Source organism: Hirundo rustica, chromosome 4, assembly GCF_015227805.2.
Source record: "Hirundo rustica isolate bHirRus1 chromosome 4, bHirRus1.pri.v3, whole genome shotgun sequence".
NCBI lineage: Eukaryota > Metazoa > Chordata > Aves > Passeriformes > Hirundinidae > Hirundo > Hirundo rustica.
The window spans coordinates 46,511,055-46,529,373 of NC_053453.1; the positions used below are offsets into that span (position 1 = coordinate 46,511,055).

Consider the following 18,319-nt stretch of genomic DNA (forward strand, 5'->3'; position numbering starts at 1 on the left):
AAAGTCCAAATCTGCCATTCATTTAGTAAGGTGTTTGAACATGTGAGTGGTCCCTCGGGCTATTTCTAGCAAGTGGTTCAGATGAGCTTTGCAGTGAGCAGCCAAGTGCTGTGCTGCCATGTGGAGGTAGGAGATACCTACATTAACAATGTCAATGTAGCCAAAGCTGGCTTTCATCTGAACAAGCCAGCCTGTGATAAAGACGAAGGTTTCTCTACCCTTGCAAGATAGATACACTTAAAATCTGTATAACTTTTCTGGATTGAAAAGCTAGCTACTTTCTATCATAGAGAAATCAGAAAAGTCTGCAAACATGGATTTCATTTGATCTCAGGCAGCCATTCATTTCACAGACTACACATCTGCAGGCACACAGATGAAAGAAACTATGGCTTAAGTGGTATATCTCTAATTCTACTGTTCGATGTGGTATTCTGCTCATAAGAGAAGATACTCTTTCATACCACAGCTGCCAGTGAATTGTTGGTATAGTAATTGCTAGCTGAAATAATGGCAAATTGACTCATGCAATCATAAAAGATTTAAATAGGATGAAAATTGCTACTGCATAGATTACAAAAGGAGACTCTGAAACCAAGTCCGTGAGACAGAAAGAGAGAGAGAAGTATGGTATGGTGGGGTCTCTTGCATTAGAACAGTCTGTTGTGTTAAAAGACTTGAATTCAGGGTCTGGTTATACCACAGTATATGTCACTGTGTGATTTTTGAGAGATGATTTTATATCCCTGCTTCACAGTAGCATTTCCTTATCTATATCCTGACAATAACATTACTTTTATTTGTCGTGTGGTGATGGCATCAAGCTTAATTAATATGTGTGTATAAAGCATTGGCATAACTCAGCTGAAGAGTGCTGTGGAAGGACAAAATCTGGTTATTTTTGTCGTCAAAACTGTGAGTGAATGTGTGAGAGAAGGTGCATGCCAAGTACAGAGCAGCTACTTTGAGTTTTCAATTCAAATTATTTTTAAACAGTTATTTCTTGTAATATCCAGCATATACCTAACATGTGCATTTTTCCAGATTGTCTAGTTCTCGAAGCATCACTGTCCTCAAGCTCTTGGAATATCACACAAACATTTCAGTTGAAAAAGTAAGAGCCTGATTCTTGTTGAAGTTCATTGTGGGGTTGATATGTGTGTGTGGGAAAGTGACTAAAGTCATTCATTATTCCTTTTTTTTTTTTTTTTTTTGTATTTATCAAGGAACTACATGTCACTAAAGATAGTCAGATCTGTTTTCTTGGCCCACTTCCTCCTCCTTCTCTCTTTTTTTTTTTTTTTTTTGTCCTTAAAAAGCTACTTCTTCTGATTACTTTCTTATTTAATGGGACTGTGGAAACTAACTGTAGGAGACTCATTGCAATGACTGAATTTATGTCAAGTGCCGAAGAGATAATAAAGGATGTCACAATGACATTAAAATTCTTTTTGTCCTTGGGTAAAAGGTGGGCCCCTGGTACTCAGTTTAAGGCCTAGATTAGAGAAATCAAGAGATTCTTTAAAATCACTTTGTGAAGCTGTTTTAAATTAGACGCAGATGCAATTTAAATATAGTCCATAGGTAACATGAATAGAATTAAACCAGAAAGTAACATCTAATCTGCTAATAGGAATAATGAATACCTATTCTTCTTTACATATTATTTTTCAGACTCTTTGTCAAGAGCTGGCAGAGGAAGCATTCATGCCCAGTACATGGCCTAACACTTTATGATAGGTGGTTGTTAATATTTAGAAAGATCTGGCTAATATATGCTGTAGGTAACTACAGTGTTCCCATTCAGAGTGCTCCTCCTCTATGCAAAAAGGCTAATTCATAAGCACCTGGGATAAATTAAAACTCTTGCTTTTTGGGAAGTGGCACATCACTTCCCTGTCCCTGGAAGAACATGGGGAAGGAGCTCTTTCTCTAAATCAGAGCATGTTTGGAGAGGGACTGTGCTGCTCTTGGCTCTCTTCCATATTGATAGAAGCATTGGAAAGCAAGATAGGGGCAAACTAGTCTCCCAACAGGCATATTTTTTGGCAGATGAAGGCAATAGCAAACTGGCAGTATTTTCTAGCACTACACACATGGAACAGAGGTTCAGACAAGCTGGAAAAAAAAAATCAGTGATGGTTTTCTGCCCCTTTATGGTTAAAAAGTACTACCTGGCCACTCATGTACTGGAGGAAATCACAGTAAAATGTAACCCAAAGTGTTTTCTCTGCTTCCTGCTTTTTTTGAATTTTTTTAAGGACTCTCAGCATCTCAATACGGATTGTATTTCATACTAAATTTCTTCTCAGAATAAGTACAGCAGAACAATAGGCTTGGAGGGTAAACGAACTTCTACCCATTCCATTACATGTTTGCTTGGTTGTTCTCTTGGGTTTATGCTTTTTTCTGTCACTTGAAATTTCACATTCATGACTGAATCTAGATTGAGTTCCTGTGTCTTACAAAAACTCTGTTTCTGTGTTACCAGCTGCTCACGTTGTATACACAAGGGTGAGTGTGCCAGCTGTGAATGGATACGTGTCTCTCCTGTCACCACCTGCCAGGTGAAGTTTGTTGGAGAAAACTGGAATCCCCTATGGTGCCTTTTCCTTGTATTTTTTACATCTGAGCAGCAATCCATATCTTTTTTATCCTGACATGGAGAAATGCTTATTTTTTTCCAGGATGATTGCAATGCAACTGCTTCCAAGGGGATCACCACTGTGCAGAAAACAGAGGTCAGTTAGCATTTTAAGATCAGTATTATTAAGGCTCTCTGGGTTGGGATAGAAATTTGTTTAAAATGAGAGGGCCTTGCAGAAAAAATAGAGATATGGATGAGGAGACAGTAATTTTCAAAGGAAGGTAATGCAAAATTTGGATTGATACTATTTTTTCTTAGTGCTCTGTTGGTGTTAAAAGGTACCAGCAAAAACTTGTGTTTAAGTTGCAGGCATTGAGACAGTGAACCACTGCAATTGTCATGTGCCTACCTCTAGATGCACTGTTTACAACATTGCTTTATTGCTTTAAATGCCAAAGTCCCTGTATGCTGTATATGCACTCTGCAGCAGGAGCCAGCATGCTGAGGGCTGGAACACGTGAGCTGAACAACAACTGAAACAACAACAACAACAAAAGAGGACATTTCAGGCTTAATATCTTAACTAGACTTAAAAGCATGTTTGCGTTCTGCTGTCACAGACAACTCTGGGAAACTAGGCTTCAGAGTCTCAAACCTCTTCCTCATTTTATGCAGCCAGATCACAGCTTCTCCTGAAACATAGCTGCCAGGGGAGCAGAAGGAAGGACAGGATGTGCCACCCAGTTTCTTCATAACAGAGAAGTGGCTAGAGGATGAGTCCAGGAACTGAAATCCATGGGTGTTAGTAAATCTCTAGTTCACACTTTCAGAAAAATTTTCCTTATTTCCAGGCTGTAGACAAAACTGGAGATGGATCCACACAAGCTGGATCACTGGGAAGGAAGAAGTGTCACTAGTGCTGCCAAAGTACCTGCTGAATCTGGTTACTGAATTCTCTGCAGAATTCATATAGACTGTATGGGTATGCACAGTCTAAATGATTTGTCTCATAGGCCAGCCCTTTAACCTTCTGATCCTAGGTCAGCTCTCTAACCACGAGGTTATCCCTTCATTCTTTATGGAACCAAAATGCTTTTATTTTTTCATAAAACTGAATCATCTTTTTATCAGTGGTTGCTTATGATACTCAGGTGCTAGGAAAGAAATGAGTAGTGGAGAGAGAATTGACTGATAAGTAAGTACATAGAGATATGTTGCCTACACTTTTTGGTTTCTGCTTTTCTGTGAGTTGTTATAAATAGTGACTGTGTTCTTATCTCAAAGTGTTTCATTAGAACTACCCAACTTTTACCTCTCAAGACAAGGACCTCTTAAATTCAGCTGCTCAGCTAATGTTTCTTAAACAAAATCAGAAAATACATCTTGTTTTTTACAGAGACGTGTGGGATTGTAATACGTGTGCTTCTGAGCATTAATATTCTGGATTTGATCTGCATTTAAAGCATTATGTCTTGTGAAAGAACAGAGGAAATTTTTGCTCTGCTTCCAAGTGCATTAATTTGACATTGGTAAATAGTTAGAATTGCCTGGGAGATGACTTTCTTCCACATGCCTTATCTTGGAAAGACAGTGATGGACAAGGCAGTGAAAGCACCAGAGGCAGTGCAAAGGCAGATGTTTATTTAAAAGTGATTGATCCATTCAGAGAGCTTGAAATTACATTTGAAATCCTGCTCTACTTTGACTGCTTGTGCTTTAAGGAGAACATACTGGAGAATGGAAAAAGAGGATTTGTGTCTTCCCACAAACCCAGCTGAGCATTTAGATTAATATACTTTTTTTCAGTGCCAGCCCCAGCCCTCCTCCTGACTCCAGCTGCTGGTTTCTGTGCATGCACCTTCCCCCTCTCCTGCCAGAGCAGCAGCTGGAATGGTTGGATTGAGTACACTTGGCTGGAACTGATTTGGCTGGAAATAACCATTATCTTTCAGCAGGTTATTTTTCGTATGGGCCAGTTCCCCAATCCAGTTCTTCGAGGCCATGTGTTAGCAATGCAGGAGAGGCTGTGCTAGACAGGGACTGCCCGGGGTGGCAGACACTGCTTAACCTGGGCTGCTGCCAGATACCTCTCTGAAACCTGCAGCCATGCTAACCACACCGCTGAGGATGTGGCTGCCACAGTTCACACAGCCCCAGGGAACTGTTAGGCTGTCCAGGGGAGGGGGAGGAGGCTGCAGCTCAGAAATGTGGAACTCTATTGAAGCTGACAGAGCTGTGCTGTTTTGCATTACCTGAGGACCTGGAGCACACTTACTGTATGTCCCTTTGCATGTTTACACTTCCATCACATGCCTCACAACTAGTGATTTTTATAAATATTCTTTTGCCTCTCTGTTGTGGCCCATCTTGCCACTGGGCATTGCTCCCCCTGCCATGAAGCAACTGGAAGGTCAGTGGCTGCCTGACACTGGGGAAATGAGCACTGCAGGCCCCAGCGAGGGCATGAGGTCCTTCCTGCTTGCAGTGAGGAAATTATTGGGGTTTTTTGCTGCCGAGGCAAGCATTGCAGATTAAGGCGGTTAAGCTGGGTGGGAATTGGACTCTTGAGTAGCTGCGGTCATCTTGCCTCAGTGCTGTGACTGCACTGACTCCGTGAGGCCAAGGCAGGATGCCGTGAGGGAGTCTGTGCTGTGCAGCCTCAGGGAAGGCATGGTTTCAGAGGGGACTGAAACCTTCCGAGTGAACAATTCTTTCCATGATTTCTTCATGATGTAAGAAAAGAAGCAAGGCAGGTAATCTGAAGCACCCTGTGGTGTGTGGTACCTGGCAAAGAGACCAGTGGGAGCCCTGAAGCACCACAGCATCCTGCTGCACCTCTGAGCAATGGATGCCTGGCATTTCCCTCACCAGGCTTCACAGCCCTGATGCAGTCTGAGGGATCTCCATGTGTTTGTGTGGTACTGTGGTATTCTGGTGTTTCAGGGCTCCCTGGTGCTTACCAATGAGAACCCAAAGCAGTGTTTTCCTCCTTTGTGTGGTATTCGGCTTCTGGGTTTGTGTGAGGATATTGATTGTCCTTGGTGCACTGGAGGTTGGACACAAGCAGGACAGGATGCAGGTGAAGAAAAGCAATAGTGGTTTGCTGGCTTTGATCTCTTAGATTTCTGCTTCAGTTGTCCTGTCTCAGAGGATTAAATTGATTTCCAAATCATCATGGGAGTGAATTTTCCCCCTCAGGCTACTTGTGAGGGATTTCCTTTGCCTTCCTCTATTACCCATATGAGAGGTCATCTTGGAGGCCCTTTTGCAGGCCCTCTGGCCCCAGCCTTTGCACTCTCTGGCCTTTTCCTAAGAAACAAATTGCAGCTTTCAATCAGTGGTGACAGATCCCTCATTTGCTCTGGAGTGCTCCAGCATTCAGTGAACCATGGTAGCATGTGGAGACAATGTGCCAGGGCCTTTTTGAGATGGTTAAAGTGTTATGACCCTGATGGTCGCCTCAGGCTACCAACCCAAAATCCTTATTAGTGCTGGTTTGGGTTCATGAAATGATTAATGGTGAGAAAAACCTGTGGTATGGACTTTCCTAGAAGCTCTGCACCAGCACCCTTAACAGGATCAGGAAGAGTCAACTGCCCAGTGAATGTGTCCACAGGTGCACAGCAAAAATCAGAATAATCACAGTGCTCTAAAAACTCAATTTAAACTACTAGTACAGGCAGTCTAAAGTTAAGCTAAAACTCGTTTGCCTGGGAAGGTCCCAAACAGTTTGTGGTTTTACATGTGTATTTTCCCGTTTTTGGTTTTTTTTTTAATGTTTCAATTTGTTGTCTGAAAGATAGACAGAGATGAAACCATCTGTGTGATTGTAAAACTGGGGAAGCAGCAAAACTGATTAAACATGAGATGCCATCAAAAGTATGAAGTGAATACAGTAGGGAAAAAAAATATCTCATCTTGCTCAGTAGTGTTAGTAAGTTAGACTAAGTAAATATAGACAAAGAAAAGCACAGTTTTTCTGTAAGACTGTGACAACATCAGAACAAGCTAGGGTTATTTTTAAATGCAGGAGAACTTCTTAGTGTAAAAGGAGATACCCAAAGACTCCCCTGCAGCTGTACCTTTAGTTCTATGTATGACTTTGTAAAGACTTTCTAGTAAAGCTAATTCTGGGACGCTTTCTCGAATTTTCATTCAAGGATTTGACCCTGCTTCCCCTTTTCAGGTCATGGAAGATGCCTTCATTTGTTCATCTGATTTCTCATAGTGACAGCATCGTGGGTTTTGTCTTGCCTTGTTTTTTCGTTCTTCAGGGGTCACATGAAATGTATCATTTCAAGCTGGGTTTTTATGCTACCTACCTTCCAGCATGTCAGACTGTGATTCCTTTGGGCAACTTTGTTATGAGATAAACTGAAATATAAAATACGTAGGTAAAAACAGTTGGCTTGTAATGAAGTTGTGATTGACAGTACATGCCAGGATTAAGTTTAACAGGATTTGAAATTATTAATAAAAATGTATCCCTGTGCCACAAAATCTGCATTCCTGAGTGGTGATTGTTTTTACAACTGTTGCTTATCTGCCCAGCCTTTTCATAACCAGATCTTGTTCTGCTTTCTTTCTTAATAGCATATCAGCATTCAATCCATTGAACCTTTGTGGATTTCTACATTAGGCAAAAGTGAAATAACAGTCAAAGGAGAAAACTTTACACGTGCATCAGGCATAAAACTGATACTGACTGGAATTACTGGCTGTAAACCAGATGTGTGAGTTAAACCAAAAAGTAACACTATTTACTTTGCATGGTGAAAATGATATCCATTTTGCTCTAGCAATAGGGTTGTGCTAATAGTTGTCATGTACCTCTCCTCAGCAGAGCAGGGGATGCTCTGCACTCCTTTAGTTATACTCCCACCTGAAATTACCAAAAGATGGAAATGAATTTGGTGTTTGAGTACAACACAAAGGATGGATGGTCTATCAGTTCTTTCAATAGCGGTAGGACAGTTTTGTATCTGTGGCTCTCTGTGCCTTCTAGCAGGCACCAAGAAGTAAGGTCACAGGAAAACCTCAGCTTTTGTTTGTATCTCCTCTCCTTCAAAATATTCCTCATATATTCTGGGATTCTGCTTGTAAAGCACAGACACCATGCCACAACAGCTCAAATTTTCCCTTTTGATGATCACACAGTGTAAACCCTAGATAATTAGGCAGTGTTATTCTGAATCACTTATTTTCAGGTGCAGCTGCAATGGCTGCCTGTGATTAGGAAGCCCATTTTACATAGCTAGCACTTGAAAAGGTAGTGTTCAATTTTTGCTTCAACCATGAATTTTCAGGGGACCAGAAAAAAAAAGGAGAGAAGGAGGGTAAGACAGGAAATAGAGAGAAAGAGGAAGGTATGAAAAAACAGGAGGAAAGAGAGAAAAAAAAAAAGGAAAGGAAAATTAAGATTCTCATTCTTCACTAGCTCATAGACCATGCTGGTAGCATGGAGAAGTACACAGTAACCAGCAAAATCACACATTACGTTACATAGCCTCATCCCAGGGCTTATTATCTATACTGTTTTCTGTGATTATTGTATCACATAGCAGTTTCATTCAAAAGATGCCCTACTTTGTCTCTTCAACTCCCTGCTCTCTCTTTCCACCTCCATCTGGCAGCTCAGACAGAGATTCAGTTCTCTTTTCTCCTTATCAATTACTGTAGTCTATAGGCTTTGTGTAGTAACACCAATGAGTGGCATCTGTGTTTCAGTGTTTGTTTTCTTTCTTCTCCAGCATTAAAGTTAGAAATGTGCTAAATGATACACAAATGACATTTGCTCTTCCACCAACACGTAAAGAGGCTAAGAGTATATGTATCCAGGCTGATGGGAAAAAATGTTCACCACCAATGACCCTGCATTATGTTTCGCTGCCATCATGCTCTAGAATTACACCAAATACCTCCTGGATCAGGTAAGCTTGTCTTTCTGTACTTATGTATTTATTCAAATGTAATTGCACTGAGCCAATATGAGCCTTCTTCCTTGGCCAGACTGCAGCTGAAGCAAGCTTGGAAGATTGCTGTAACCTGTTGTGTTGGATGAATTCAAGCCTGTGAAGTGATTAAACAGATAGGGTCATAGTAGCTGCAAGATGGATTCTGTTGACTTCTTCTGCCCACCTCAGGTCTCCTTTATACAAGTCAAAAGTAGTCTATTCCTGCTAAACCTGAACCCAAAATATGGATAGCATGCATAAATTCTAACTGAAATGAACTTTGATTTCTTGATGCTAGTATAGCCTTCATCTGTGAAACAGTATAAAGTAACAATAGATTGGAAGTGAAGTGAAAATAATCATCATTGCACTGATGTACACAGACTTGCTTTACAATATGATTGCCTAAAGCCAAAAGACTCCTTTTCAAGCTTTTGCTGTGTTCTGTGGGAGACTCACAGATCTGGCGAAAGACTTACAGGGTGGTTTTAAAGATATTCCCTGGCACAGCTTTCCACCTGTCCCTGCTTTCACAGTTTTTGAGGTAATGGGTTGGGCTGGTGTCTGCAGCAGCTGAGCCACCAGGATGCATGCCCTCATCTCCAGGTGAGAGGCAGCTCAGGCAGCTGAAAATTAATACCTTAAGCCACTCCAGCTCTGTACAGCAGAGATTATGAGCCAGAGCCCTCAGACACAAGCACCATTGTGTGCTGAGACAGATAGTCTGAACACCACTGAGAGTATTTCTGGTGAGGTGCCTGGCATGATGGGTTTGTCCGGAAGAAGGCAAGAATTAAGCACAGGCAGGTCTGTGCTGGGACATTGAAACACCATGATGATCTTTCTTCAAGAGAGAATATTAAATCATGGTCTAGTTCTTTGGCTGCATAAATAGAAAAAAAGATGGAGAGTCCTTGAAAAGGAGTGTATGTGTGTATGTAATCAAGTCATGTGGTTTTGGGGTAGCAAAGGTATTTGCCATTGCATTATGAGGAAAGAGTGAAAGTACACTATATAGCTCAAATTATCTTGTTCTGCAGTTTGACTTCATTATGTTGTCTGCTACCAAAGCAAAATGCGCAACTGAAATCTTAATTCAGGACATGTCTGCAGGAAAACAGATAATATTAACCATCCTTTCTCCCCATGTTTGTTTTTGTTTTGCTTTGGTTTTTGCAGTGGTGGTCGCAAAATTACTACAACTGGTAGAAATTTTAATGTGGTAGACAGTGTGATTATTTCAGATGACCAGAGATCGAACCTCACAGTAAGTCTGAATCTCCTTTATAATACCAAATAGAGGTCTCTTGATGTGTTAGGTTTTGTTCCTAATAATTTCCAACTACTTGCAGGGGCATGTCAGTCACCCTGCTGAAATAAATATGACCACTTAAAGGATTACAGTTATACACATTCTTAGGACGGAATCACAAATACATATAAGTTGCTCTCCTGCATAATGCCCTGAGATTTTTTTTTTATGGTCTAGGGACTTGCTCCAAATCTGTTCTTTTTGAGTCTCCCTAGTCTCCACATATGGGTGTGTTGGAGGATGGGGTGCTATACTTCTCTCTGGCTCTGTGCTGAAAGCCTGAATGGTGCCACTGCCTCAGTGAGGGGCAGCAGGCTGGAGCTGATGTTGGGACAAAATCCTTTCTCCGAGGTTGTGAGGAGCCAAGCACTTTGTTGACCCTGGCAGCACAGAGACCAGAACACAGCAGTGTCACCCAATGGAGTAAACAATGACCCAATGCTACAATGACTGTAGCAACCCCCTATTTCAGGAGTTAAGTTAGAAAGAGAAAATGCCTAGGAGTGCTGGAGAGCTTGTCTTACTCTTCTCTTGTCACCTGCATTGAGGGGAAAGAAGGAAAATTCATAGTCACAATTCCTGTCTCGTTGCAGGAAATACCTGCTTACTTTAGCAGTGAGCAATCAGCCTTAAAGCAGCGTGCAGAGTGTCTGACAAATGCACGTAAAGGTAGACATAGGCTCAACACAGAAATTTTTCCAAGTGCTCTGCATGCAGCCCTGATCTCAGGGAAAAGGTTTAGCAGGTATCTGTGTGAAGTCAGGAAGACATTAAAATGAGTTTGAGTGCCTCTGTTTGTAATTGAACCCACCGTTGAGTATTTAATGATTGTTAATACTTTGTTGTTGCATTTCTAGGTCTCTAGGTGTCCTGGAAATGCATCTGAGTATCATTATTTAACACCAAGCCTGAGTCATGCAACAGAGGGTAAAATTGTTGATATGATGTTAAAAGTGGATACTACCTTTATACCATGTGTCAAATTACACTATCACCCAGACCCGGTGTTCATTAACTACCAGCTGCACACTGAACTGGATCCTGATCTGGAATTAAAAATATATGTAAGTTTCAAAATAATAAACTACAGTACCTAATTTAAAATAATGCTTGGAGATAATTTTTTTCTTACTGTATTTAGTGACTGATCATTGTCTTCAATTTTTTCCCTCTAGAAAGAAAATGATAACTTGAATATTTCTAAAACTGAGGTAGAGGTTTATCTGTCATATACGACTGGTGCACAGACCAAAAAGATATGGTTCAGTGTCCAAAATATTACCAAAAAGCCAGACCGTAGCACCATACTGTGCAAATTCAAAAGGGAAGGAACTGATAAGATTGACTTTTCCACAGTGAAAGTTTTTGTAAGTAGAATTCCCTTTTGTTTCAATTCAGCAGTGTTTGAATGTTTATACAGGTGTAGTAAAATGTATCATTAATGCTCTCATGGTACTTGTAGTACAGTTTTCTTCCTCATATCTAAGCATGCCTGCCTAGCTTAGGTACCACTGGCAGAACTGAATTAATTTTCCGTCTGTTTAGTGGGGTGGAGTCAGAGGTAAGCTTTGCAGTCCGAGCTGAGCTCGCTTCTGAGCTCCAGGAGACCAGTAGCTTGTCACACCTCTTATCTGCGGAACACACATCATTGGAACAGCATCACTGTCTACAGGAGAGCTCCTCATCTTAGATCCGTAAGCAATCTAATTCTCCACTGTGGCCATGAGGAAAAAATTGTATTCTCCTAGTCACTTTTTCCTACTAAAGTAGGTAAGGATCTGTCTCAGGGATCACCACTGAGACAGAAAGCATTTCTGGATGAAAAAGGCAGTGAAATTCAATGTTCACTGGGAAAGCTAAAATACTTTTAGCATGTGGCCCAAAGCCAGGCCCAAATATAGGGACATTAGCATGGATGTCAAAGCTGAATTGCAGCTTAAGATATTTGCTCCATGAATAAGATGAAGATGCAACATTTTTAAATGCTATGATTACCATTTATGAAGGAAAAAAGTTATGCCAGACTCTTATTGCAGTGTGTGGTGGTATAAAACTGAAATAACTCTATTGACTTCAAGCCATATGGCTCATAGTAAAGACTAAAAAAGCTATTCTTGTTTTTTTCTCACTTTTAACTGATCCACCCATCTGTGGATCCTGCCATCTGAGCCAGTTATGGCATGGAAAAGCCTTTTGGAGTTTGATGTTGCATTTAAAAATCAGTGTCCCCCTGCTCTATCACATGCTCATCCTGCAAACTTCACAGAAATGACTGTCATAGAGAGGTCATCACTTTACTAAAGCAAATCAAATGCAATAGTTATCATGCAACATTGCACTTCTAGTACCTTAATTTTTTTTTCCCCCAACATAAGAAAAACACAGAAGTAGCAAATCCTCATGGATTTTTTTAAACCTTATGAATAGATCATCAAAAAAGAAGTAGGACCACTATAAAAAGGATAAGATGGGTATAAAAGATAAGTTTGGCTCAAGAATAATATATCTCTTGCCTTAGTTTTCCAGAAGAAATCAGATATTGAGTGTGAGTTCAAAGACAGAATGATCAGTCTGCATGAAGGTGTCAGAGTAGAAAGTGCCATTCTTGTTACAGGAACAAGATTCAGATAGATCAAAGGGCTCAGGACAGCAGGAACAGGATCATTCCAATTGTAGCACTGGGGGAGAACTGACACATGACACTATAGGCTTAGTGGGAAAGATTTTAAATAAAGCTGCAGTCAGGAGATGTACTGTATGGCTAGAGAGCAGCAAATAAAAACTCAGTATTTTAAACTGGAAAAAAACCCAAACCCTAGACAAATGGAGGCTTGCTGATTTAATCCTAGCTTGATGTAAAATTTTATAATGTATTCTGAATTACTCATGAAAGTCCTGGAGGTAAGTGGAAAATGGGATAATTGAAATTCTTTTTCATGAAAGCAGATCATGCTAGATATCTTTATTTCCTAAGATGAGTGATTTCCTCAACAACAAAAAAGTGATAGAGTACATGTACCTGTAAGTCATTCAGTAAACTATTTAACATGGTGATTATGAGGGTGCCAGGGGTTAGAAAAACCAGATACTGTGTGTGGGGAGCTGACTCTGGGCAATGCTGATGTTCATACAGATATTCTTTAATATCACCGCTGACTTGAACACAAAAATAAGGCGCGCTAATAACACTTGCTGATGACATAAAGCTCAGAGGCATTACCAGTCCAATAATGTCATGCAGAAAAATGAAATTAATTTAGGAATAGGAATTAGATTAATTCAGGTGTACCTTATATAGTCCATGATTCATGAGCAAGATGAAAGATAAGGAAAGAAATGAGGCCACTACATAGGAAGTTTATGGTGAAGAGTAAAAATAATTGAAATATGAGCATAAAATTAAGTGAATGCTTTGTCTCAGTTTTCAATAAACAAGGATGAGTAACAGAAATTTCTGTTTTATCAAGTCTTCAGTTGGACACGACAAGTCTAGAAAAGTAGATGTATTAGTCACAGCATGGGTAATGTACTTAGCCACTAATGCATTTGAGCCTTGGAAAAGGCTAGTGGGATCCTAGGAAGGTGCAGACCAAAAGAACTTTGCATAGGAGCTGCGAAAACATAGACACATCAGAGGAAAAAGTAACATTTGATAAAGGAAATAGATCTGCTTTGTCTTTTGTTCTTTGTAGCCCTGGAAATACAAAGGCTGTGTCCTTCCAGCCCTGTGGTGTTTTTTTGCTTGCTTGTGTCTGTATAGCTGTGACGTGAGTATCCAGTTGGGAGTCTGCAGCTGCCCTGGCTGCTCACCTCCTGTGACAAGCCACTGATTGCAATTACCAGATCTCTGCCTTCCCTGCTGTAACCCAAAATAATTTCAACTCAACCCTCCTTTTCAATTATCTCAAGCTCATTTCTATCCCTGGCACTTGGTGGTATTCTTTTTATGTGTCAAAACATATTTTTATGTCTAGCCTGTTTATAGTTTTAGCTACCCTTTATTTATGTGCTTTTGCAGTCCCTTTCAGATCCTCCTTTGTGAAATTTCTTCTGCCATAATTATCAGTGGTGAATGCCTCAGTTTGGCATTGGCAGACTTCAGCACTTTCATGTGTCCCTAAGAATTAATCCTGCCTTTGACAAGCCCGCTGTTGGGGGATATTGTACGTGTATTGTAACATGCTCTACATGTATCGTATGTTGCATTTTTTTGTAACGACCTTCAGGAACAACATCCTACATAAAGAGGCTGAAACTTCCTAAATAGGGAAGAAGGCTGTAGGTCAGGTGTCTATGAAAAATTCTACTTCCCTCATTCATATTGAGTCTTCTCTGCTCAGCAGAGTAATACTGTGAATGCAAACACATGCCTTCCTTGTTTGAAAATGTCAAAATGTTTAGCAAGAACTCTGAGAGCATGAGCCACTTGGCCAGCTGGAAGCTAGATCTTGCCTTTCATTTGAGGGCTCTAGTTTGCAGCAAGAGCATGACAAAATTTGGTGGTACATAAGGACCTCCAAATTTTTTCATCATTGCTCTGTTACCCTGCTTAAACTTCAGATACAAAAGAAGTTAACATTGGTTCATATGCATTTTGCTGAACCTCTGCTGTCTTCCCAATAATCTACCATTGCCCTTATGTGTCTTAAATACTTTTTAATAAATATATTAAATGTCATTTTAAGTACTGATATAATGCCTGTCCTCTATTAACACAGCCATTGCTTTTCTTCAGGTCAAATTGGGAAATTTTGAGCACGAAGTCAAACCAACATCATCACACATATATTTATATGTTCTTATTTTGCTACCTATTGTGGTGGGTGTCATTATCGGTAAGTACAATGATGTATTATCAGCTTTTGATTTGCTGAAGGGTATGATCATGACACAAACACTATACATGCTCACATGTCTGGAACTGTCACAAACAGTCTGGTGATTTTTACTCTGTTCCAAATCAGGGTGGACAAAGTTAATTCTGTTCTGGTGGTGAAGTCTGAATTGTCAGACTGCAGCACATCACAAGCACGTTACAAGACAGTATTTCTGTGTATTCTGCTGGGATTACTCACTTTCACTTCATGAAGCAAGCCACAGAACTGACATCCTTGTGTCACAACTTGGTCCCTTCCAGCTGTCAGAGCTCAGCTACCCTCTTGTCCCTTGGGCAGATGTTCCCTAATGAACTGCTTATCCTCAGGCAGTGTTTGTGGTGTTTCTGCTCAGTCTCGTTTGGATCATTCATGAATTTGTGGGTCATTACTAAAATGAAGGAGGTAAATAGTTATCCCCTTATCTTCTTGGTGCTCCTTTTTTTTTCTGACTGTTTTTACCTGGTTATATATTTGATAAACTTCTATTTATTTAAATAAGTATAGGGGTTTGTTCATTTGGTTGGCTCCTTTTTTTTTAAAGTTCATTTTAAAAAGGAACCATATGTCATGCCGTTATTCCCTTTAAACAAGCTGTAGAAAAGTTAACAATTTGTAAGTGGCTTTTCTGTTCAAAACAATTGTTTTTTCTGTTCAATGAGTTCTATCTTAAGTAGGTTGCTGTTAGTAGAAGTGGTTGTTAGAGTCTGTGTCTCACTGTGCAGGGTGTATATATCAGGGTGTGCTGCACTTTCAAATAAAGTTGGATTGACAATTCAAGACCTTGTTAAAAGGAATGATTTTTACTAAACATTGGGGTATAGATCCAGATAACTAGGGCTCATGGGTACTAGCACAGGGACAACAGTAAAACATTAATTGTGCAAATGGACATTAAATTTTTGTTTCTTGATAATAAAGTATGTCTTGTATAGGAGTTTTCTGTTCTGTGATTTCTATACTCAGAGTCTCTTTTTCTTCCTTTTTAGTGGCATTCATAGTGACTAGATACAAATCCAAAGAGCTAACTCGTAAACAGAGTCAGCAACTTGAACTGCTGGAATATGAGATTCGTAAGGAAATACGCGAGGGTAGGTCTGCAGTGTATTTTCTGAACTGAAACTATCAAGAAGCTCACATTATATAAACATCTTCATTTTGTAGCTGTTAGAATATTTTTGTGTTGTATCAGAATTCTTGTTTAATATTTTATACACTCCAGTAGGAGATGGCACTGAGCTAATAGGATTGCATGTAGTATTTCCTTCAACAAAAAAGTAGATTGCTGCTTTCCAGCTTGTAAGAGCTACAGCTTAAAAACAACCCCTCTTCCCTGAAAACTGTTTTTTAAGGAATATCTTCTGGGGCCAAGTTATAATTGTGAAGCTGATTTTGTGTCAACTAAACTAACTCTCTGGGTGGGGATGGGGGTGCTTTTTCAGGATTTGCTGAACTGCAGATGGATGAATTAGATGTGGTGGATAGTTTCGGAACAGTTCCCTTCCTTGACTACAAACACTTCGCTCTTAGAACTTTCTTTCCAGAGGTAAATATTTACAAGTCTTCCAGTTGTCAGCCCTGACTAATAGTAAAAAAATTGAGGAACGTCAGGAACAAATAACTAAATAAAATACTACACAGGAATTGCACTTTGTTCTCACAAGAAACTTTTCTTAAGTCAAGAACACTTAAAGCTGTATATCTCTATATTTAGCCAAGCCTTTATGCTGTAGATAAAGCAACTTTCTTGAATTTTCAAGGGTTGTGTGTGTATCCGTTCCTTTTCGTTCAGCCTCAGTGAGCTGCTTGCCTTTCAGGCCATCTTAACTAAGCTATAATTCATCCATTGCTTTTTTTGTTTCCATGCTTTCTCTTCCAAAGCTATAGCTAATTAAAGTAACAGTCAGGCTAGCTAACATGCTAGCTAACATCATGACACTTCCTAATTAGACTTCTGGGATGAAGAAATGGCCCTAAGATGGTGCTGACTTTCTATACCAAGGTGCTGACAGAAATGGTAAGATGTTGATTCGAAGGGGTGCAGCTCAAATGCTTAGAAAGTACATAAGTACTGAAGTGTTTTCCAGTTTAGAGGCAGAGATTTTCAGTGTTCATTGAAGCAGTTTGTGCCTCTGCATCAGATGACTAAAGAGGTGTTCCCTTGAATGCTTTACTTCTCTTACTAATTTTTGTGTGTGTGTGTGTGTGTGGCACATTATGATGCTGATAAGTGCCTTTGCCACAGCTTTCAATATTATATTGTGATGTTAAGCAGTGCTTATGAGCATTTATCCAGTTGGTAGAAGCTGTGATCTCAGCTGGTGATACTTTCCTATATGACAGACACCAGTAAGTAGAAACTTGGTTAGTTTAGGGCATAACTGGTATGGATGTGAATTACTTACCAGACTTCATGTGTTACTCACCACTGCTGCAGCCAAGTCTTGCACTCTGCTTCACTTTATCGCTGTTTGTGATCCTAGTAAAAGCTCATTGTGATAAAAGTTAAATGCACGTGATAGAGCAGAATCAGGGTCTTTGGGTTTTGTACAACACCAAATACCAGACACTAAGGCAGAATAATATTTAGCAATTACATATGCAAAATCCTTGTATAATTTGAGTCCAGTTCTCACACCAAAGGGAACATCTCTGCTGGTACTACTGTTATGCCTCCAGCCCAATTTTTAAAGGTTCACCAGGTGGTTTGAAGAAATTGGAAAGGAAACTTTACTTCCTGCATCTCTTTCCTTTCTGTTTGTTTGGTTGCCAGGCATATTAGCATTAAAGTTGCAGTTTTATTCTTAAGAATATACCTTTTCTTTCTCTTGTGAAAACAGTAATAGTCTGTAGAAGCTAACTCAGTGAAAATACTGTGCTCTATGCAAGTAAAAAAGAAAGGATAAAAAGGCATAAAGTTTGCTACCCTGCTGTATTCTGTAAAGTAAAAATAGGAAGGGCTCATGTTTTGCTTTGGTGAGTCTCATGCCACTGCACATCCTGAAAATTATTTCAGTTGGATTTTATCTCAGTTTGAAATACTTATCCCACAAAGATACACTTGCTACTGTTAGCTCTCTACAAACATATGGTGTCAGGCAAGTTACTTAACATGGTTGTATACCAATTTTTTCTGCTAAATACTTATTGTTTACATTGCAGGAGTGTCCAAACATGCCTTGTGCTCTGTGAATGTGGCTCCACTGAACAAATATTATAGATGAACAGAAAAGCCAGTGGGGTATATGTTGCAACTGAGTGTGTCAGAAGGGTTGACAGAAGGATCAAAGTGACAAACCACCACTTCCTTCACTCACCACATGTGTTTGAATGATGTCCCTATTGCACTCTTTGTGTCCTCCGCTGTGATTGATGGGCTTTGTCTCATATAATCTAAGCTGTTTAAGCATAGAAATTCAAACTGTTCACTGAGCATCTTCTGTAGTCAGTTCAGGAAAGCAATTCATCCCATTTGTCTGAGGCATCTCCCTTGGGATGGGACAAGTTGCTTAAAGAGGGACTCTGATACCTAAAATTAAGAGTGATGGACCCCATCTTTGCTTCCCACTGTTATAGTTTTCTGTATTTAATC

General features: G+C 39.9%; 1 protein-coding gene across 3 annotated transcripts in view; it reads left to right on the forward strand.

Annotated features, from left to right (window-relative positions):
- PLXNC1 (plexin C1) overlaps positions 1 to 18,319 on the forward strand; it is a 74,568-nt gene that overhangs the window by 22,426 nt on the left and 33,823 nt on the right. For 2 of the 3 annotated variants that reach the window (XM_058420168.1, XM_040062856.2), the window contains exons 7-18: positions 1,045 to 1,114; positions 2,492 to 2,567; positions 2,688 to 2,741; positions 7,181 to 7,320; positions 8,338 to 8,517; positions 9,721 to 9,808; positions 10,711 to 10,917; positions 11,029 to 11,220; positions 13,546 to 13,620; positions 14,589 to 14,688; positions 15,717 to 15,818; positions 16,170 to 16,273. In XM_058420168.1, the coding sequence (XP_058276151.1) occupies positions 1,045 to 1,114; positions 2,492 to 2,567; positions 2,688 to 2,741; positions 7,181 to 7,320; positions 8,338 to 8,517; positions 9,721 to 9,808; positions 10,711 to 10,917; positions 11,029 to 11,220; positions 13,546 to 13,620; positions 14,589 to 14,688; positions 15,717 to 15,818; positions 16,170 to 16,273 (1,388 nt within the window). The remainder of the gene's footprint in view (positions 1 to 1,044; positions 1,115 to 2,491; positions 2,568 to 2,687; positions 2,742 to 7,180; positions 7,321 to 8,337; positions 8,518 to 9,720; positions 9,809 to 10,710; positions 10,918 to 11,028; positions 11,221 to 13,545; positions 13,621 to 14,588; positions 14,689 to 15,716; positions 15,819 to 16,169; positions 16,274 to 18,319) is intronic. The other variant, XM_040062857.2, reaches the window with a different exon arrangement.